Raw genomic sequence first — 22,103 nt, forward strand, 5'->3', positions numbered from 1 at the left:
GTGAAATAATTTTCAAGAACTTGTGGGAGGAGGAGAACTCTGGATATGTAAGGCCACAAATTAGTAATAATTACACAGAAATAAATAGAGGAATATATTCACTTCTGTACTCAATGATTGTTCCTTTTAAAGAACTATACGAAGATGAAAATAAGATACTTTGAAACTTCTCTAAATACTTTTTTTTTTTTTGAAAAAAGTTAGAATTGTAGTGCAAGTGTTGGGTATGTTACAGTATGTTTTTAGGTTTTGTAGTAAAATGTACACTTTAAAAAGGAGAGCATTTGTGTTAACTTGCAAAGTTTTTGAAAGTAGCGATATTTAGCAAATACTAAAAGGCTTTGTAATCTCTACCCAATCTTGAAATTTCTCCTATTTAAATAACTTTTTGCTGTTTTCATATTTTTGGAAGTTGTTTAAAAAAAAAATATATATATATAAACATTGTTCCAACATAGTCCAGTAGTCATCTGACCACGTAACTGTCTCTATTAGATTCTTCTGTTTGATGTTTCTGTTCTGATATCTCCAGTACCTGGTGGTTAAAAACCAGAATGACTCTATGTCAGGTAATTATCGTAATAACCAGGCAGGTTAATCCAGACATACTTGAATTCAGGTCTTCTCTTTGAGTATTTGGCTATTTCATTTTGCATAGCTAACAGAATTCTACCAAAATGCTTGGAAGCTGCACAATTCAGAAGAGTCAATCTCCAGGTGGTTCAGGGCTTTCACCTTGGATGTGGGAGACTTGTGCTGAGTAACATGACTGAAATCAACAGAACAGACACAGATGTTTTTATCTCCCATTCTAGGGAAAGGTTCTAAAAATGGTTTGTAGGGTATGTAAGTGAATACACTGCTGTCTTGAACAGCAATTTTAGCTTTATTAAAATATGAAAAAAAAAAAGAAAAGTTGGCTTAGATGTGTCAGTATTTTGCAGTGAAAAATTGCTTTAACTCTAAAGCGCAGCTACTTTGTTTGAGATGTTTTACCCATTATTTAAATGCTAAGCCTGAAGATTGAAAATGGTAATGATAAAAACTTCAAGTACATTGATTCATTTTGATTCTAGGAAAAAATTAATCTTGTAACAATCTGTTCGTCACCAAAAATTATCTTATTACAGTGACAGCTTTCTGTATTAAGATCTGGTTAAACAGGATGATTGATTGCTACTAATTCTAAGTTTTTGTTAAAATGAGGCAAGAGTCATCGAAGGTATGTTAGATTCTGTACTTAATCTCTGACTGAAATGCAGTGATAGTCATAGATTTTAGTTAAATATCTAGTGATAAGAATTGAGTCATTGCTGTGAAAAATAAGTAAATTTACTAAGATCTAAACAAATATACAAATGCTTTTGAGTAAGCTTGAAAAGGAACCTTCAGGAGAACAAGAATTCTCAGGAAGAAATTCATATTTGGAAATAGTGCATATCAGATCATAAAAATGTCATTAGGAAGGCTGTGTCTTGCAGTGCAGCAGCTTTGCCCATAAAGTATCATGTTAATTTCTCGTTCATGCATTATCTTTCTTGATCTCTAAGCTGTAATATTGGAGGGCAATAAAAGCTCTGAGTGAATGTTGGAATTTGTGTTTCCCTTATTACTTCAGCATAAAGACTGAGAGGTAAGGTATAGTGGGTTGGTTTGTTATAAAGCTTGCTGCTCAAGATGTGTGAAAAAGTGTTATCTTTTTATAGAGGATTTTGAATAATAAAAAGGCACTAGGAAATCCTACTCATCTGAAGTCAACTGTCTTACCCTGTAGAAATAAAAAATCCTTGAAGAACCTCTACCGTCTGGTTGTTCGTCCACATAGAGATGCAGTTTACCATGCCTGCTTTTCTAAGGATAAACAAAGAATAGCATCATGTGGAGCTGATAAAACACTTCAGGTAAGATACGTATGCATGAGTGAAGAGAGATGCTGTGTACTAGTTTGATAACATTTGTTAACAGTCCCGTCGCTTTTCTTTTGCTGTTATGTGGAGATATTAGGGATCTAGAACATACTGGAGACAAATTATTGAGAAGGATGTATTATTACACAAACATGAAGTTGCATGTTTAGAACAGTAACAATTATCTTCTAGTTCAAAAGCTAAACTGTGTGCTTTCAGGGTTTATACCCTCACCGGTGTAATACGTGAATGTGAGACGCCTTTTAATGATACAGAAAAGCTCACAGCCTTAGTAATTAATACACACCCCAGTGTATTTAATACTTGCTTGCAAAAATGCTATTTCCAGTCACAGTAGACCTTCTACAGAACTGAGAAACAGAAGGACATTTTAGTTATAGCTTTACTATTTCCATGGGATGGTAATGGATATTATGCTGCTTTGGTGCTTAATTTCTAGTGTTTAATAATTGTCTTATGCAAAAGAAATAAATCTGGGGAGAAAAACGAACCCCTGAAGTTGAGGACAGTATTAGATTAGAAAGGGGCCCAAAGTGCTTAGGAAGTGGATTAGGGGAGACAGAGAGGAAAGTGACTAATACAAATTTGCCAGCAGTCTGCCTGGAGGGGAGCCAGCCAGCTCTCAAGAAAACTAGCAATCAGCCAGCCAGTAACCTGGTAAAGTATCCATATTCCAGACAGCCAAAGGTAAGGGAAAAGAACAACTTTTCTGCAAGCCTTTGGTATTGTTTTGGATGCTTGATAAGTTGAGTACTCAAGTAATATTATTAGTGGTGCTTAGTTGCTGTTCATTTGGCTACGTAATGTGTTGTTATTGTGTTTTTATTTATTTATTTTATTTGCTGGCTTCTACAATATTATGATCATGGCATCCACTTAAGGAGATGCCTGGTGGATTTACTCATTTTATGCTGTGCTGAAATTACTGTGCTGGGCTTCTGTACTTAATGGCCTTATTATTGAGACTGCAGATTGCTTATTTTTCTCTTCATTTTCTACCCAAAAAAGTAAAATCTGTGGATTGCCATTGCATTTAAACTAAACTTTCATTCAAGAAGCAATAGGAAAACTAGCAATAATCCTTTTTTCATTGTTTAACTTTGAACTTATTCATGTTTTTTCCAATAGTGGCCTAAGATTTTCAGTTTTCAAGGCTACTTCTACTGTTTCTGTAAAATAAAAAAAAGAATGATTGCTTGATTTAAGAACAGATATTCTGCAGAATTTACTGTAAATGTAGATTTCCTGTTACTTCAGTATTTATGTTCTTATTTGAACAAATACCAACCATTTCATTGTCATTGATATTGCCATTCAATGAAAAAGTAATGGAAAAAACAGGGACTTCATACGTGTAGTATCCTGAATGCTGCTGTAAAAGAACACCTTGTGATTTTTTTTAATAATTAAGAATATGTAACCTAAGGAGGAAAGGGAAACCTGATCTCTCCCCCCCACCCCTCCTTTTTAAAGTTAAATCCCAGAATTTTGGGAAATTGATTAATATGTGACACTTTTCCCCAACTGTCCTTTTATTGCCTATGACTAGGTCAAGACTGAGACTTGTGTCATCCTGTATGACTTTTCACTACTTTTTTCTTGTTTGTTCCCCAAATCATCAATTGCTGCTGAAATTCTTACTTTCCACAGAAGGATATCATATATAGATAAAGCTGGAATTTGTAGTTTTAAGAATAGTTTAGATTTTGTTAATAGACACACTGTTTTGCAGTTACTATTAAAAAATACTGAGAAAGGACACGGAGTTAGGCTTAAAGAGTGAGGGTAGAAAAAATCATTAATGAAACACACATTGCATACAGAAATCTTTTTTTAAAATCAGTTTGCACTTATTTATCTCCCTAACAATTTCTATCATCCTTCCAAAATTGAAGCTCAAATTAAATATTTTTATAATTATTATGTTAATTTCACTGACATTATAAATGCTTTCAAAAGTAAACCAATTTTATGAAGAGCTTATATAGAGAGAGCTATTTGAGAGAAAACAAACATATTTGTGTTTTAAAATTGTGTGCAAGTTATAAGATTTTATTGTTCATTGTTTTAGGTGTTTAAAGCAGAAAGTGGAGAGAGACTCCTGGAGATAAGTGCTCATGATGATGAAATACTTTGTTGCGCTTTCTCTGCAGATGGTGAATTTGTAGCAACTTGTTCAGCTGATAAAAAAGTGAAGGTAAAGAAATAGAGAGCAGACAATTTTTTTTTTTTCAAATTAATAATTCTAATTTCAGTTTTAACCAACTCAGGCAGAGCAGATTCTTAAGACTAAAGTTTTTTTTAACTGTCTTAAATCTTATGTGGATAATTCACTACTTAACAAACAGACAAGCACCACGTGTTACGTAACGTAAAAGATGCTTGAAGTTAACATACATACAGCATTATCGCTTATTTTGCTTGTATTATGAGATGATTCTTTTTAAGTAGAACATAATGTGTGAGTCCAATCCTATCCGTAACGTGAGATGAATGTATCCATAATTCTTTTTTTAATCGTTTTTTTCTGTTACATTTGAATTATTTGGAATTTTTAATTCCTCAGTATTGTAACAAAACCTTGGTGAAATTCCAGTATTTATCAGATTCTAATGTGAATTATGGCCTTTCCCCTCATAACTCCTTGTTTCTAATTGTAAATATATACGCTTTCCCTTTATCTTCAGAACATTTTTGAGATGTTATTACGAATGTTTTAGGGCTTTATCTGTATTTCAGCATAGTTTACAGATTTTTTTAAATGAGGTACTGGAAACGGATTTAAAAGTCTTTTTCATCCTTCAATTCGATCTAGATCTGGAATTCAAGAACAGGCCGTTGTAGGTGTGTATATGAAGAACACTCAGAGCAGGTCAATTGCTGCCAGTTCAATAACAGAAGTGGTCAGTATCTTTTAGCCACCTGTTCAAATGACACTTTCATCAAAGTAAGTGGAAAAGTTTGAGACTATTATCATGCTGCTTGTCATAACAGGATAATTATTGATGTATAAATATATTTAAACACTATAAATTAAGGGTTTTTTAATGAGTCTAGTAGAAGAGAGATGGCAACAGATTAAGAGTACTGACTACAGCTCTGTAATTGGATTTCAGCAAGGCAGAACAGGAGTGTTTATGCTCAGCAAAGGAGAATGGGCAAATCCTCTATTGGTAGGACATGCAGGTGAGGGCTTTGGCAAGACTTTTAGAGGGTGGGATGGGAATGGGAGAGTATGGGAGTGAAATATCTGATTAAAAACAGCATAAGAAAAATGAAGGCAGAAATTTAGGATTGAAGACATTAATAATGTAAAAAATTGGATGTTGAAAGATTAGGAAAAAAAAGCATTATGGAAGTGTAGCAGGTACATTTTTTGATTAAATTGATTGGGCATAGTAAAGAAATGAAGGTGGAAGCTAACAAAATAACAATAATCAAAGCAAGAGGTTTGTTGGGTTAACCAGCTGGCACTGTTCAGATTGGGAGGCAGTGTGTATACACAGAAAGCAGAAACTGGGCAACTGTGTCTGCATCTGAGGGAAGGGGGAAAACAGAAGAATCAAGTAAGCAAATAAAGAGTGCAAATTCACAGTACAACTAAGCAAATCCTATAGTTAACTGGCACTGAAGATGATGGTCCCACTGCCCTGGCTGTATATTCTTGCCCTTGTTGCGGTGCTGATCTTATTCTGCAGTGTAATGGTTCAAGGAGCCAACTTGGCAAAAATCTCTGTTTGGTGGGATTAGTTTTCTGCTTGTTTAGTTCCCTGTAGAGGCTCAGTTGCCCAGTTCCAGTGCAAGAGAACTGTTGGGAGTAGACAGCAAGGAGTGAGATTGTTAGTAGGGGGGACAACTGTCTCTTCCAGCTGCAGCTAGCAGGATGTGAGGTGTTTTCATTGTAATGTGAAGTCTCATCTGAAGAGGTCTTGCAAGAGCTTGTGTTTGTGTAAAATGGAGGTAAAATACAGTTATGATCTGATATCAAGATGGAAGAAAGAGGCTTTCGTGCTGACCTCCTGGATGTCTCAGGAGTTGCATTTGCTGTCTGAGACTGACACCCTGGAACAGGTAGATTTAGAAGGACTTGTTTAAAATGACAGTTTTTATACTGTAAATGTAGTTAAGATTTTAGACAGTGTTTGACACTTTCATGAGTAATGAATAACAGAACTGAAGGATGCACAGTAATCAAAAGGGCCTGATTTTTTTTCAGAGAACACTGTATGAGTGACTGTTCTTGTTTTGGGCTCTCACTTGAACAGTCAAATGCATAATTATTTTTTTTATGTAGGAGAAAGGGAGTGTGGGCTATAGGCTTGGAAAACAGTGTGAGAGGGGTGGGGAGAAGGAGCCCTAAACAAAAAACCATGTTCTTTTAACTTCGTTAGTATTGATGTGGCAAGGATGATATTCAGACCGTCCAAGACTAACCTGAGAGATTTAATTTTTGTTATTACGTGTAAGCTACGTAATTCTGAACTTCAGAGTTGAAAGGCAAAGAGGCAAGAGGAAGCTTCTTCCTCAGTCTGAGGAAATTTTCAGTAACTTTGTGCTGTTCCAGGGCCTTGTCTGCATTGTACAGAAAGTTTAACTAGTTCTATGTAATTCTGGTGTTAATAATTTTTATGCACATTAGCAGATGGAGGTAAATTGTGGGGTAGCCCGGGGTGTAGCATCAAGTCCATAAGCATGTGGGTAAAACTAAATTGAGATTTTGGTTGTCAGTGCATGATTCTGAGAAGAATGTGAACAATTTGTCTGAATAATTCATGAGTATGATGATTTATATGTTTATTTCTCGTGCAGCTTTGGGACTTGAACAAAAAGTATTGTAGAAATACAATGATGGGTCATGTAAATTCCGTCAGTCACTGTAGATTTTCACCAAATGATGAGTGTGTTGCTAGCTGCTCAACAGATGGAACAGTAAAGGTACACAGTGTATTTTTAAATCAACTGTTTGTTTTGATGATTTTTTGTTGTTGTTGTTTTATAAAATGCAAAATATGTATAAGAAAACTTCGTGTCTGCATGGTCAGCTTTAATGAATTAAAACCTGAAACAGTTGATTATTGGTCCCATTTTTAATGCAAGATTTTGAAATGGCTTGTCCAGTACCAGGGAAAAAAAGTTGGGTGCCTGTAGTTGTAAATAAATCCTAGCCTTGTTTTGAATCCTTTACTTTTCACCATATCTCCCCCCCCCAATGTAATTTAAGAAAACTTGGGGAGGGAGTGAAACTTGTTTAAAAAAAAAAAAGTAATACATTTTTAGATTAATTGAAAGTTCTGTCATCTCTGAAAATGAGTATCAGTAGAAATAAAAGTTCTATGTGCCACTTTTCATGTATGCACTAGAAGAGAATTGAGAGGTTTATGTTTTGGTTTTTCCTCAGAATGTAAGTATTCTTTTTATTGCCTTTGGTTGCAACAGAACTATGCTATTTCAGAATTGCAGTTCTTAAAACAGTTATCTTTCTATAGAGTTGCTAAATCAGGAAAGAAGGGTTGCTGTAGCTGTTGTCATTCAGAAGAATAATTGTGGTGGAGGGAACAGAAAGATTCAGTAGATTTTTGGCAGGTGCCTCAATGAAATTAGGGTGCAAAGTTAGATGTGTACCACATTTCTCATGGTGAGTGGACTTCTAATAGAGTTGCAGAGCAGATACTATTTTTGGTTTTATTCTTTTGTTAAGAGACAGTGTTGTAGCTGGAACGATATGAGGGAAAAACCCAGGGAGAGGGTTCTGCTACAGTGTAACCTCCTTTTTTGTTTTTGTTTTTGGTTTTTTTTCTTTGTTTTTTTGTGGTTTTTTTGTTTTCTTTTGGTCTAAGCTGTCTGGGCTTGTGAATATTCTAATGCTATTTCTTGACCAGGGAAAGTAGCAAAGGCTATTTTGTATACTAGCCCCGCCTCCCTTCTTCCCTACAAGTGATTGGGAGTTAGCTCTCCCCTGTTGTATTCTGTATGCACATCAGTAAAAAGAGGTATTGTGTATTTCCTTTACTTTTTATTGCAGCTTTGGGAAACACGCTCAGCAAATGAACTGAAAAGTATTGAGATAAAAGATTTCTTCAAAAATGCAGATGAGGAACCGGATGATGTGGAGGTTTTAGTAAAATGTTGCTCTTGGTCCAGAAATGGTGACATGATTTTGGTGGTAGCCAAAAATAAGCTTTTGGTAAGTACCTCACTTTAATAATTTTCTTGAAGTAGTGTAGAATCATAGAATGGTTTAGGTTGGAAGGGACCTTAAAGATCATCTAGTTAGAAATTGTGATTAAAGATGAAATTCTAGGCCATTAAGATGTTTCAGATATAAGGTGCATGGTTTCAAGTATGTGTAAAGTAAAAATACGTGGGCAACAAACTTGTTGACTGAGAGAAATACCTTCTAAATTCAAGAATGTATGCTGTTGAGCATATAAGCTATTTGTCTATAGTGAACTCATACAAACTGGGTGCTAACTATTGTAATTATGTGTTCACAGCTTTTTGATGTTAAAACATGTGATTTATTAGCACAAGTCATCGTAAGTCATCACAGTACTATCCAATACTGTGACTTTTGTCCTGGTGATGAGTTAGTAGCAGTTGCCTTGTCTCACTGTTCTGTTGAGGTAAGTGATTGTCTTTGCTACAGTATACCAGGAAAGACTATTTGTAATATAAAATGTTACATTTGTCTTAGTAGTTCTTGCACGCAGAGGTAAAACAAATGTAGCTATCTTAGCAGGCTTTCAATGTGCTTCATTCTTTTTAATCTTCGTTCGCTTCTGAAATGTGAAATATCAATTGGGAAATAACATTTCAAAGTTATATGTTCATGTTGGACAACAGAACTCGCGTTTATATAAAAAGACTAGGCTACTAAATTTCTTTAAAGTTACTGTTGTCACTCTCAGGAGTATAGGCCTTCCCATTGCTTAATTCAAACAAAACCCCCTCTCCTTCTATGTGCTGGTACAGAATGTGGCAACTCACTAAAAAGGAATAAAACCCTTAGAATGACTTTGGAAGTAGCACAGCAAGAGTAAGCCTGTTTCAGGTATCAGTTTTGGGGTTGGTTGTTGTTTGGGGTTTTCTCGTTTTTGCAATCTACATGGTCAGTTAAACTTGTATTTTATTTTAATACTGTGAGTGATCCCCCCCCCCCCCCTTTAAAATTATAGCAGTCAAAGAGACTGCTGATTCCATTTCCCTGACTGTCGAAATGTGATAAGCAGGCACAATTCTTGTTACACCTGATTTCAGAATGAGAAGTAAGAAAATACTAGAAGAAATAGTAATTAAGTATACTACTTATTTTGCACTGTTTTCCCTGTAAATGCAATCTAAATCCATCTGAGTTATTCTTTCATATTTTTGTTGTAGTTATGGAATATTAAATCTTTATCAAAAGTAGCATATTGCAGGGGACACATGAGCTGGGTTCACTGTGTGACATTTTCACCAGATGGATCATTATTTCTGACATCATCTGATGACCAGACAATACGCGTAAGCTGATATCTTTCTTTTTTGAAAAATGTGAATTTATATATATAATTAAATCATTCATTTAAGGAATTGTTTATTATAAAATTACATAATATATATGTTTATCTTGTATATGATATATATTTAGTATTTGCGCTTGTTTATAGCCAATATAAATTTAAATATTTGTTATAAAATTATAAAATTATTTACATACAGAGTAAAATGAGCTGGCTTTTTTACTTTATTTACTGTATATCTAAATTTACTGTATATCTATACAATTTTTTTTAAGTCCCATGGCTGTTCAGGAGTAATTGTAACTTTCTGTTTTGTTTTAGATTTTATCTGAATCAGGAACTGTGAAGTTTTTTGAGGATGCTAGCAGACTTGATATTACTTTCATTGTTAGATATATTTGCATGCTAATATTTAGGATAGATTTCTGTAATTGTAATGCCTCATTAAAACCTGTGAAAGTAGAACTATAGTTTACCAAAGTAACCTTTCATTTTCTCTCAAGTTAACACTTACATTCATGGAATTTTGAAAGCAGTTGAAGTATAGAAATCTGTACTTGGTATTTTTTGTAATTGGATTTTAACGCTGGTCTTTGGATGAGAAAATTGTGAACTTAATAGCTATCACTCTAAACACGGGGGAGTCTGCTACTCAGCCTGGAAAAAATTAGTTCTGTTTCATCTGTTGGAACCACTATAGTAATTGCACAAGCTTCCCTAGTAAATAAAAATAGCAGAAGCATAATTTTCACTGATTTTTTAAAATCAGTGTTACTTGCAAATTTATAAGACACTGGTTTACAGGTACTCTTACTCAGCAAATTTTATATCTTGTATTACTTGTCCTGTAATAATACTAATGAAATACTGTGTTCTTTAACAGATTTGGGAAACAAAGAAGGTGTGCAAGTCTTCTGATGCTGTGCTAAAAAGTGAACTAGATGTTGTATTTCGCAATGGTGAAGTGATGATTTTAGCAATTTACAATCAGAAGCATTTACAAGTAAGCTGTATTTCTCAATATGTTAGTACATTTGAATGTTATCTGCAAATCTCGGTAGGAAACGGAGGAAGCATTGAAAGAACTGCTTGTCCATGGCTTTCAACAGTTGAATCTGTAGCAGATGACTCTTAATGTATGATAACATTTTTATATCTAGAAACTCTGCCTAGTTTACTAAGCAAAAAATGAAGTTTGAGGGGAAATTTCCACACTGATGTCAAAACTGAAGCTGGATGCAGAGGAACAAAACTGTTTTCTCTTCACAACTAGGGAGGCTGTGGGCCCTCCAAGTGGCTTAGCTGTGCACGGCAATATGGCATGTGTGCAGCACATGTACGTAATGCATCAGAACTACTGTGTAATAGCTGAAGGAATCATCTCAAATTGGAGGAATGAAAGGCGTGAGCCCAGGTCTGCATATAGACTTAGGAGAACATGGGGTCTTTTATGTCGTAAAGAAAATATTAATAGTGGATACAGTGTTATTACTGTGGACCCCTCCACCAAGTAGTAAGTACACCAACATTCAAAATGTATTTTTCCATTCCATGATAGCAAATTCATGCACATCTTTTTTTTTATCATGATTTTCTAATACATCAAATCAAGTCAGTCGATAGAATTTTCTTTGAAGTGAAGGCAATACAGTTCATTCAGATTATACTTCTACTTGATTGTAACTGTTTAAAAGCGGAAACACTTTCATATTTGTTGCAGAATGCTGCTGCGTTCTGATTGCGTGTTAACCCACAAAATAGGGGATGCCATATCTTTGGCCATGAGGTAGCTATTTCAGGTGTTTAGCCTAAAGCAGCATCTGAATAGGAAAGAACCTTTGTTCTGGACTGTGAAAGCAATGAATTCTTATTGCTGGATGTATAGGTGAGTGTTGGAATAGATTATGCTGCCCTGCACTGAGGGACACTGTGCAGATAATCTTTTTGTGTAGGGTCATGTCCTTTCTTCTAATTTGGCTGAAGGCAAACATGTAAGCTATGTAATCTTAGCTAATCAGCATGACCATTGCCTTTATTTCTAGTCCTGAGAGATGCTCAGCTTTTCCTAGGCTGCTACTAAAATTAGAGCTTCCTTTGCAGAAACTTTTCTTCTTGTTTGCCCTGTACTTCTGGTTTCTCTCTTTCTGATTATTTTCTGTCCTCCTTCTTTTGTCTGTCCTGTCCTTGCCCATTCTTATTCTGCCTAAAATTCCTATTAAAAAAAACCTTAAGTGGAATGGTGATGATATTTGAATAGTGGGGAATATAGATGTGGAAATACCTAAAGTGTCTCCAACGGTGCCTTGGCAATAAAAAGATTTCAGACTTTGAGCCAACAGAAAGCGGTCAATATTGAAACTAAAATTTATGTGAACAAATAATATGTGAGAAAAGAGAAGCTGCATCTGTTGCAGTGAAGAGATAGGAGAAACCACAGCGAATGGAGTTATACCTGTTTATGTGTGGGGAGCAGTTTAGGATAATCGCTACTTTTTAATCTTTCTGAATTGTAAAATCTGTAGTGACTACTACGTAATGTGTAGTCTGGCTCTCATTCGAATTAGTAGACCTGATCTATTTATTTATGATTAGTATGTTTCTATTGTAACTTTACTTGAACCATTTCCTAGAGAAACATGGTGCTTAGATTTTCTACCCTAAGTACAATATTCTGACATCCTGTAGAGGTGCAGTCATCAGGGAAGACTCCATTGTAGAAAGAGAATAGATTTTTCACCCTCACGCAAGAAGAGAAATTGACTGAAAAGAGTTAAGCATGTGTAGTGTAATTTAACAGTATATCTGCTATCACATCTCTAAAAGTAATTTTTCTTGCAACCGTGATGTTTTACCCTTTGTAATTTGTAATCTCTCAGAATTGGGGTCCTAGTCACCTCTTGAAGTGCAGTATGTTCGTTTTTAAACACTTCACACTGGTAGCTTTCTAAACTTAAACTTTGTTTGTAAATCATTGTATTCTAAAGATCTCCCCTCCCACCCTGGGGAATTGATTTGAAGGTGGTACTGAGTTGAGATTTGGTGTGTTGTGTGTGCTAATAAGTTTAAAGTCATGCTTACAGGATGCTCTTAAACTATTTTATGCTCCATTTGGCATGAGAATCTGGCTATATAATCTGGCTGGCAAAGTAAATTTAAGCGTGGAGCTCACTGTGTGGCTTTTGAAATTTGGGAGGAGCACTTTGAGTTACTGTTTTCTGTAGTGAGACAAACTTTAAAGAGCCTTCTAATACTGAGATATGTTTCCTTCTGCAAACTTGTCCTGTTCAGAGAGCATTCTGTGAAGATAGTTACACTGACCTCCAAAGCAATTGGTTTATGAAAGTAACTGATCCTTATAATTCAAAGTTTGAAACTGGTACACTGTTCTCTTTAGCATTCTTAGCTCTGCATTGTAATTTATTTAAGTTTAAATTTAAAAATATTGTAAAAAATTAACTTCCTATCTTGCAGCTTATCAATGGAAATACAGACAGTGTTATTATGCAGACAGCAGCTCAAGAATCCCTCATTTCCTGCTGTTGCTTAAGTGAAGATCTTAAATTTGCAGCTTTTGGACAGGAGAGTGGAACAATAAAGGTATTAAATCCTAAATTTGATTTTAAAAATAGTAGGAAAACACCCTTCTTGGTGCTTTTTCCTTTCAAAGAAATGTCATTTGAATGACTTTGTACAATAATATTCTTCAACATAGTACTTTAAAACTTTTACATTTGTGAGTGATGCCTAAATGACAATAATTTAAAGGTTAATGTTAATAATGTAGCTCTGAACTTCATTTTACCGAGGACTAAGCTAATACGAATTTTTGGTTGTTCCAATCCATTGACTGAGAATCATGTATTTACAATCTTGTGTTATTTAAAAAAGAATTTGCATGTTCTTTTCTTCCTTTTCCTCAAGTATGTAAAATAAAGATAATTACTGCATTCTTCATTGTTAAAGGTATTACAGTTGTTGGATGGGAAAGTTCTGAAGTCCCGGGAGGCCTACAGGACATCCGTGCAGCATTGTCGATTTACCTCTGATTGTCAGACTCTCATTTCAAGTGCTCATGATTCAGTTATACAGGTTTGGAAGATATTTTAAAAGATTATGTTGTAACTAACTTACAATTTATTTAAATAAGATCTTTTTTACTGTAGATAATAGTAGTGTAGGTAATGTGAACTTGGTAAATGACTACTGTATTCTGTATTGCTCCATCTTGGGGCAAGGGACTGTAGAAACTGTAGCCTCTATTTATACCCTATGTGATAATGAATATTACAGAATTTCTATTTTTAATGCTGTGGATGATAGAAAGGCACCAACTCCTTTAAGATGGGTGCAAGGAACATTAATTTTCAAACAAGATAACTCAACAGTTCTGACTGCGTAAGTGAAGGGTTTGAGATGTGACCCAGAACTGGTTATATATGGTAGGTCTGTCAGTTGGCTTGCTTACACTGTCTGACGGATTGAGGTAAAAAGACCTCTCTCTGAGCGGGCTGGTGTGTCCACCTAGTCCAGTACAGTGCTGACTACAAATGCTAGCTAGAAACAGAATGGCTGCACTAATGCAGTCTCAAATTAATAAGCTCTGCCTCTCAGCAAGGTAGATTGGCTCCGGAGAAGCATTCTGGTGTGTCTGTATTAGCATTTTGGCTCACCTCAGGGCTGTGCTTCTGAAGTGAATGTCCTGGTTGTTTATGCTTACTGTGCTTTAGTTTGCACTGCAGAGCAGTTGCAGGCATGCTGACAGGATTCCTAAACTAGAGCACATGCTCCAGCTATTAATAAGTATTTGGTCCACACAACCAGACTTGAGCTGGTTTGAAGTAAAACCTCCAAAACACATGTGCCCTCAGCACTGTTTTGCTCACCAAATCTGTTCCAACTTCAGTGTTCCACCTGTTTGCTGGCATACATATAAGCTATGCTGCATCCCACTTTGTTTCACTCTAACTGCATTGAACTTGTGGGTCTGAAGCTAGCTTGAATGCCATCACTTAAGCAGTGGTCAATTAAGCAGTACAGACAGCTCACCAGTTTATCTGCTTTTGGATCCTTCTTAACGTGGGTAGTTTTTCTTCTGGGTCCTCAGCTCCCTCTAGTGGACAGCGCCTCAGTTAAGCCTCCAGGATTGTCATCGGAACACCTCTGCTTCCTGTTCTTTCTTTGATGCAGAAAACCTATTAATTTGAAAACTATTAAATCATTGTCATTTAAATTGATGCTTAATAGCTTCTGTAAAATCAAATGACATTTCTTCAGTTTTCAGTGAATAGCTGAATTAAAAATAGAAGTGTCACTTTGTTACAAAAGCGCAAACCAAAATGGCATTTCATTAAAAATACACTTTAAAAATATAAAAGAAAGTTAATTTAAGTATGGAAAATATGAGGTCTGCCAGATGCCGGAAGTCGATTTGTTGCAATAATCAAAGGTTTCAAACCCAAAACTTCTGGGGTGCCTAGAAAATTATTGTTTTGCTCTTTCTTTTTAAATTATCAGTGAATTTTAAGCATCAAATTTACTTTGAAAATCAGATTATGTGTGTTGTAGGGAACTCTCTCATAGCTTGACTATTAAATACTATGGCATCCTCAATCTTCAGTATCTCTACTATGGATGTCTTCAATATCTAACCTGTTAATTAGTTGCCACCTCCATGAGAACTTTTTATTATTCCTGTGACTTAAAAATCAATCAATTAGTTCATTCTTCTTAACTTACGGTTGCCGTTAAAATTTTTTTTTAAAAGTATTCCATCTTTATGACTAGGTATGGAATTGGCAGTTGAGCGAATGTGTGTTTCTAAGAGGGCACAAGGAAGCAATCAAGGATTTTAGACTTCTGGAAAATTCAAAACTTCTTTCTTGGTCATTTGATGGAACCGTTAAGGTAAATAAAAGGCTGGCTAAGTTACAAATCACATAAAATAATTTTACTGTCTCTTCTAACATTTGGTATTTCTTGCACTTTGTGCTGACACACATTTTATTGAATTGATCCTGAATGTAAGCTGACTTTTAAGACACAATTTTGCATTTTCTATTTCTAGTAGGATTTACACTGTTGTTGCATTTTAACTATACCAGTAAGTATAGCAAAATGTTGGCCATATTAGAACCATGTAGCTGAGTTTTATCTCCTATATATTGTTGTGTAAGATGCAGGTGTTTTAACCTTTTTACAGTGTTACAAAAGTAACCTCTTTTTCCTGTATATTTGGTAGGTTTGGAATATTGCTACTGGAAACATAGAAAAAGATTTTGCTTGCCATGGAGGTACTGTTCTTTCCTGTGCTGTTTCACCTGATGGTAGTAAATTTTCATCTACTTCTGCTGACAAAACTGCAAAGGTTGGTTACTTCCTGTACAAAGATAAAAATGGTGCCTTATTTTTCCTGAAATGTATGCTATATTTTTTTATTATGAGGTAACTAGCGATTATTTAAGTTATCTTGTTGTATTTTCTAGTATTAAATTTCCTGTAATTGTGAACATGTTTCTAAAGCTGTTACAGTCATTCACAATTGATCTTGGATATAACTTGAGGCTGTCCTGGTGACTTCTGTACAAATAAAATGCATTTTTAGTGCACAAGTTTGTGCAGAACACTTTGTTTAGTTCTCTGTATTGATTTGTAATAGCCTAACGTTCTTAATTTGGAAACCTAAGTTAAGAAAAATTTATGGAACTTCAGTGAAAGTGCTGTCCATAGTTTCTGGTATTCCTGTTCAGAAGCAAGGTGCAAAAAAGAAGTGAACTGTTTAATATTCTGGGGCTGCCCCATTAGATTTTTAGTGTCCCATTAGATTTTTAAAATACAGCTTTAAGTTGATTGATGAATCCTTTTTCTGTGAACAGCTTTAAACTTTCTTGTAAATGAATCGGTTTCATTAAAGAGTATATTCCAAGGAAAAAAAATATACTTGCAGTTGGTTCAGTAATTTGTACCAAATGCATTCTTGTGATTCAGATAATAAAAACAGACTACAGTATAATACATATATAAATGCATACGTGTATATGCATATATACAAAAAGCCTTATGTACTTTTGAATACTAATGCATTTTTAGAAAGAAGTCATACTTGGTTTTGAACTTATCTTTTTCACTCTTCTGTAATGTTTTCCATTTAGATATGGAGCTTTGAAAGTTCATCTGTTCTTCATGAGCTGAAAGGTCATGAAGCCTGTGTGCGGTGCTGTACTTTCTCTCCTAATAACAAATTATTGGCCACTGGAGATGACAAAGGAGAAATAAGGGTACTGCTTTAACCTTGCTGTTTATTTTATAATTCAATTGATGGTCAGTTCACAGACAGAAGAGTTCTCATAGTTTGTGTTCTGCATGTCTAATTCATTAGCATTGTGGTGAACATCGGGGAATTGAAAATAGCAAAGTTTGCCACGTGAGACAGTAGTTTGTAACCATATTGATAGATTTATGTTCCATGAATGCTGAGGAGCTGATTCACATGATTTACTAATAATTCTACTGTGAATTGCATGTATGATTAAATCCTCCGTATATGATACAGTTCTAAGAGGAGAATTTATTTTTTTGGGTTATTCTGTCACTTCAAGTAGAATGCTTATTTACAGGGTTGTTTTTCTGTAATAGAGAAAAATACATTTCAGCTTTCCTTACGGGAGATTTTTTTTTCCCCCATTAAGTTTACTTTATATACATAATCTTCTCTCTGTTTTAGATTTGGGACATTTTAACAGGTGCATTACTTCACTTCTGCTCCCCAGTTACTGTAGACGAAGAAGAACCAACACATGGTGGTTGGGTAACAGACCTCTCTTTTTCTCCTGACAGTAAAATGCTTGTGTCATCTGGAGGCTATCTTAAGGTAAGCCTTGAAATAGTAAAATATCCTAACATACCTAGTTAAATGGCAATACTCTGAGAATTCTGAAGGAAAATGCAGATTAATTCAAAGAAATGAACCTGAAACTTTTTACTTAACACAAAGCTGCTCCATTTTCATGACTGTCTAGCACTTTTCACTTCTTTTCGTCTCAAATCTGAAAGCCCCCTGGAAAGGTCTCTTAAGAATTCAGACTTGGAGTTTGTTTTTGAACTCTATATGTTCCATTTTTATTAGCTTCAGATTTTTATTAGCAACCTCCTTCATTAACATCCTTAATATTAAAGATCCCAGTAATTTTTGTCTGCCTTAATAGCCACTCAATTTCAGCAGCAATCATGTTCTTTATAATGAGCAGAAAAATGCTCTATGTCAGGCTTTTATTTTTTTTCTTAAAGGTACTGTGTTTTAATTTTTTTCATAAATAGAAATTCAGAAGGAAGTGCAAGTGATAATTTTCTGCCTTGAAAGACATTATATAAGTAATCTTTGGAAGAGGGTATGTTGAAACTGGAGGAAATCTGTCTTTTCATCAATCTTTCATGGGTTCAGACATCTACTGGGTATATGTTTTTGGGAAGGGGAAGAGGTGGTCTTTCTTTCAGTCTGTGAATTGGTTCTTCACAATTGTAAATTTTGCACGAGTGGTTTGTTCCCCCCCCCCCCCCGCCCCATGTGATAGCTAATACCTGTTAGTAGGAACTGTGTGTATGTGAAATGACAGGTTGTGGAGTTCTCATCTCACAGAGTGCTGGAGGTTAGTTGATTGTTGGTCAGTGTTTAGCTGTTGGACAGGCTACCAGACTAATTCTTTGAAGTCAGCTAGTAACCATTTAACAAAGACTGTTGAATTTTCTAATTTAGCATTGAAACCATCTTCTGATGTTCATTTCATATTAAAGAACAAGACATGCATCCTGTTTCTAGCTTCCTTCCCACTTTGTATTGTGGTTACACAGTATGGTGTTGTGATGCTTCTTGGAGTCATAGAATGGTTTAGGATGTTAGGGACTTCTGGAACTCATCTAGTCCAGCCGCTTGCTAGAAGTAGTTTGCAGTTAGGTAAAGTTGCTTAGGGCCTTTCCCCATCAAGTTTTGTCCCCGACTCCAACAGGGGTGCCTCTGGGCCCTGAGAGGAGAGTCTGACTGTCATCTGTAACCCTCTTTTTGGTAGTTGAAGACAGCAGTTAGCCGCCTTCTCTTCAGGCTAAACAAATTCAGTGCTCTGTCTCTTTTCTATGACATCTGTTTTAGGTGTCCAGCCATCTCAATGACCATGTGCTGGACTTACTCCAGTTTGTATCTTTCTTGTACTAGGGTGGGGCTCAACACACAGTGACTGAACTGCTGACTACTACTTTTTGAATCTAGCAGTCCACCCAGTTTGTCATCTACCTTGTATTCCACCCATCCAGTCTTTATCTCTCCAATTTGACTATAGGGACACTATGGGAGACCATGTTGAAGGCTTGGCTAAAGTCAAGGTAAATCACATCCACCGCTCTTGCCATGCTGTTTGCAGAGCCACCATTATTGTCAATAGAATTCAATTGGGTGTTTCAGCATGATTGACCTTTGGTAAATCCGTGCTAGTTGTCCATGATCACCTTCTTGTCCTTCACATGACTTGTAGTGGCTTCCAGAAAACTTGTTCCATAATAATCCCAGACACTGGAGTGAAGATCACTGGCCTGTAGTTCCAGCATCTGCTTTGCCCTTTGTGAAAATGGGTATGGCATTTGCCTTTTTCCAGGCATTGGGACCAGCTTCAATCACCATGTCTTCTCAAAGTATTGTATTTCTACTTTTCTTTCAAGATCTACAGATGGATGCGTATGATGTGCATGAACGAACACACACACACCCTTTCTGTAGGGAGATACTAGTCAGTGAAAGTCTAAAACATTTCAGAAGGTTGGACCACTAAAAACTGGATTGAGTTGGTTTGTAGAGTTACATGGAAGATACCTTTAAACAAATGAGTCATCTTATTCATAGATGAGGTGCGTCCAGCTATGTACTGCTGAACTTGCTGTGTGAGTGGTCCCAACTGGCCCAGCACCTGATCATTCATCCACCAACAAAGGTTCAAGAGCTAATTAAATACTTTTTTTTTCTCTCTCCTGGGTCTCCATCAAATAACAGACACTTTAGAAAAGATGTTTTTAATCAGAACATTATAGCTGTGTAGTTGCAAATCTGTATTATGCACACCACTATAATGTTACATATTTCATGAGATGAGTAAGCTAAAAAGTAGTAATACCACCTGCTTGTATAGATGATCAAAGCTGAAGGTAATCTGTTTCGATATTTTGCTACTGCTCTCAAATGTTGCAAGAATAGAGGGTAGACTTCTTATTGGAACAGTCAAGTAACAGCTTTGTGCTGGGTTGCATTTGGTTCAATTTTGCATTGGTCTATAGTTTTTTCTGAGAAATGTGAAATTTCAGTCTACAGTCATGGAGTAAACTGATGGTTGAAGGTTTCTCTGTCTTTGTTATTAGTGCTTACTGCATATTCTAAAAAAAAAAAAAAAATAAATTCTAATCTCACTGAAAAGAAGTCTGTCCCGATAACAAAACTGCAAATGGTTTCAACTGTGTACATGATGATTGATCCTTTTGTGAGTCTAGCTAAGTTTTTTAATCCAGCTGTAGTTTCAGTTATATTCTCTGGCAATGTGTTTCATGTATTCATTTGGTTATGTAAAAATACATAATCTTTTAAATTTTGGACATGTTACAGTTTACATCTATTGATCGCATTTTGTGATGGGGTAAGGAGCAGTACCTGAATTTATTATTTTGTATGCTTTCCTGGAATTGAACAGCTTCAGTCTTTTTGAAGTTTCTTTTCATCTGAAAGTCTTATACCTCTAGTAACTGGTCATAAACATTTTCTGCTTAAGGTTGCTTGTATTTTTATTTTTAATTCTACCTCTCTGGGGAAAGCAGTCAACTGGGCTTGCCATGCTAAGTCTGTTTATAGAATTTATTCTAAGCTTCTTTCAACTAACTGAAAGTGTGTTATTTTTTTTATAGTGGTGGAACGTAACTACTGGAGAGTCCTTACAAACCTTCTACACAAACGGAACAAACCTGAAGTCAATACATGTGTCCCCTAATTTCAAAGTGTATGTGACTGTTGATAATCTTGGTATTCTTTATGTATTACAGAAGTTGTGATTAATGTGCTGAACACTGCAAAGATAATTAATTTTTTTGAGCTGAAAACAAAATTCTGCTAAATGTTTGTCTGACGCTCATTAAGCTGTGAATTATATTTCATTGTTGTATTCATGATGTTTTCATGTACATATATGCATGTTTTTTCAAATGAACTTGCATTTAATCTTGTTTTTAATAAGCATTATTATAATGCTTAAGTCTTGATTTGCATCTGAAGTATGTTGCTTCCAATTTTGTAAGGAAATTACATTAAGATTTATTCAAATTAGTTGAAATTAATATTAATAGCAGTGAAGAAATAATAGGAATATAATACTTCGAAATTGTATTTTGTGCTAAGGCTGATGGCTAAATGCTCTCTAGCCATGAACATAACTGTGTAAGATGCAAAAAAATTTTTTTTTACTGTGATGCAAGGATTTTCATTTGGTACAGAATGGAAAGAATCAGGGACATCGTTAATTTGAAAAATGAAACTAGCTATCTTGGTGCTTGACGTTCAAAACAAATCAAGTAGCTGTTCAGTTTACAGCAGCAGTGCTTCCCGCTTGCAGTAAGAACCTTCATGCTTCTAACCTTGTGAAGGTAAAAAGTGCATTGTAACACATATGAGCTATTCTTATTAAGGGGAACATCTTGAGTCTTGTTTTCTCAAGGCAAGATCTGAAAGGATATTGCAATTGAAGTGGAAGAGATTGTGCCACATTTCCAGCCAAAGGATGAATAGAGCTAACCAGCTAAACTGAGAATGGAAATAGTTTAAAAGCTATATATTGAAAAATATAAGGAGGTGTGAATTTTAGTTATTTTTCCTTTTAGAATTAACGTGCAGTTCATACTACGGAGACATTTTATTGTCATCAGCTTTGTTTACATGGGATTCTATGCACAGGGATCTCTTGCCTGGTAATATGTGATTTTCTGTTTGGTTTTTTAGGGTTTGGGGTTTTTTACAATATATTTATAGATTCAATATAAAGTTGAAATTTTGACATTTTGTACTAATTATACTTGACATATCTTTTGTGAATAATTAGATAACAATTTTTCTTAGGTACCTAGTAAGTCTTGTTCCAGTAAATTGCCTCTCAACTGCTATGAGCACACTGCACAAGCATTAATGTCATGGTTTTCGTATTTTTGTAGTTGGCAGTAGAACACTCCCATCTAAGTACTTGATTGTAAAAAGTACATTAGCAAGTGTCTCAACTGGTACTGAATAATGAAATTCTCACTTTTAGTATTTTTTTGTGTGCATTTCAGAAGACTGAATATACATTCTTAGTATTTTCCTGGTTTTGACAATCACTAGTTTTTCCTCTTTTTGAACTTGAAATTCCACCATTTCTAAGGTGCTGTTGAATATGGGTCAGTATAATCAGAGTACTGCTGGCAGAAATGTAAAGAGAAGAAATTCAATAGAAAAAACATGACGTTTTGTATTCTAAGTATGTACTAGCATTCAATAAAGATAATCCAGGCAATACTTGCCAAAGTTGTAAATGAATTTGAATTCTTGAGTGTTTTCTTTTTTTTTTTTTTTTTTTTTTTTTAACAGAATTGGGGGGGAATGCTGCCTCTTTTATTGTCTTTTATT

At 35.2% G+C, this 22,103-nt stretch overlaps 1 protein-coding gene across 4 annotated transcripts in view; it reads left to right on the forward strand.

The window, feature by feature from the left end:
- APAF1 (apoptotic peptidase activating factor 1) overlaps positions 1–22,003 on the forward strand; it is a 38,983-nt gene extending 16,980 nt beyond the window's left edge. For 2 of the 4 annotated variants that reach the window (XM_075497648.1, XM_075497640.1), the window contains exons 13-28: positions 1,775–1,901; positions 4,000–4,125; positions 4,744–4,875; positions 5,853–5,999; positions 6,738–6,863; positions 7,951–8,112; positions 8,423–8,551; positions 9,306–9,431; positions 10,314–10,433; positions 12,902–13,027; positions 13,394–13,519; positions 15,215–15,334; positions 15,669–15,794; positions 16,579–16,704; positions 17,151–17,297; positions 20,360–22,003. In XM_075497648.1, coding sequence (XP_075353763.1) covers positions 1,775–1,901; positions 4,000–4,125; positions 4,744–4,875; positions 5,853–5,999; positions 6,738–6,863; positions 7,951–8,112; positions 8,423–8,551; positions 9,306–9,431; positions 10,314–10,433; positions 12,902–13,027; positions 13,394–13,519; positions 15,215–15,334; positions 15,669–15,794; positions 16,579–16,704; positions 17,151–17,297; positions 20,360–20,503 — 2,110 coding nt within the window. In that variant the 3' untranslated portion in view covers positions 20,504–22,003. The remainder of the gene's footprint in view (positions 1–1,774; positions 1,902–3,999; positions 4,126–4,743; positions 4,876–5,852; positions 6,000–6,737; positions 6,864–7,950; positions 8,113–8,422; positions 8,552–9,305; positions 9,432–10,313; positions 10,434–12,901; positions 13,028–13,393; positions 13,520–15,214; positions 15,335–15,668; positions 15,795–16,578; positions 16,705–17,150; positions 17,298–20,359) is intronic. The other 2 variants (XM_075497657.1, XM_075497667.1) reach the window with 2 other exon arrangements.
- Positions 22,004–22,103: the final 100 nt, after the last annotated feature.

The sequence above is a fragment of the Mycteria americana genome, chromosome 1 (genome assembly GCF_035582795.1).
Source record: "Mycteria americana isolate JAX WOST 10 ecotype Jacksonville Zoo and Gardens chromosome 1, USCA_MyAme_1.0, whole genome shotgun sequence".
Taxonomy (NCBI): Eukaryota; Metazoa; Chordata; class Aves; order Ciconiiformes; family Ciconiidae; genus Mycteria; species Mycteria americana.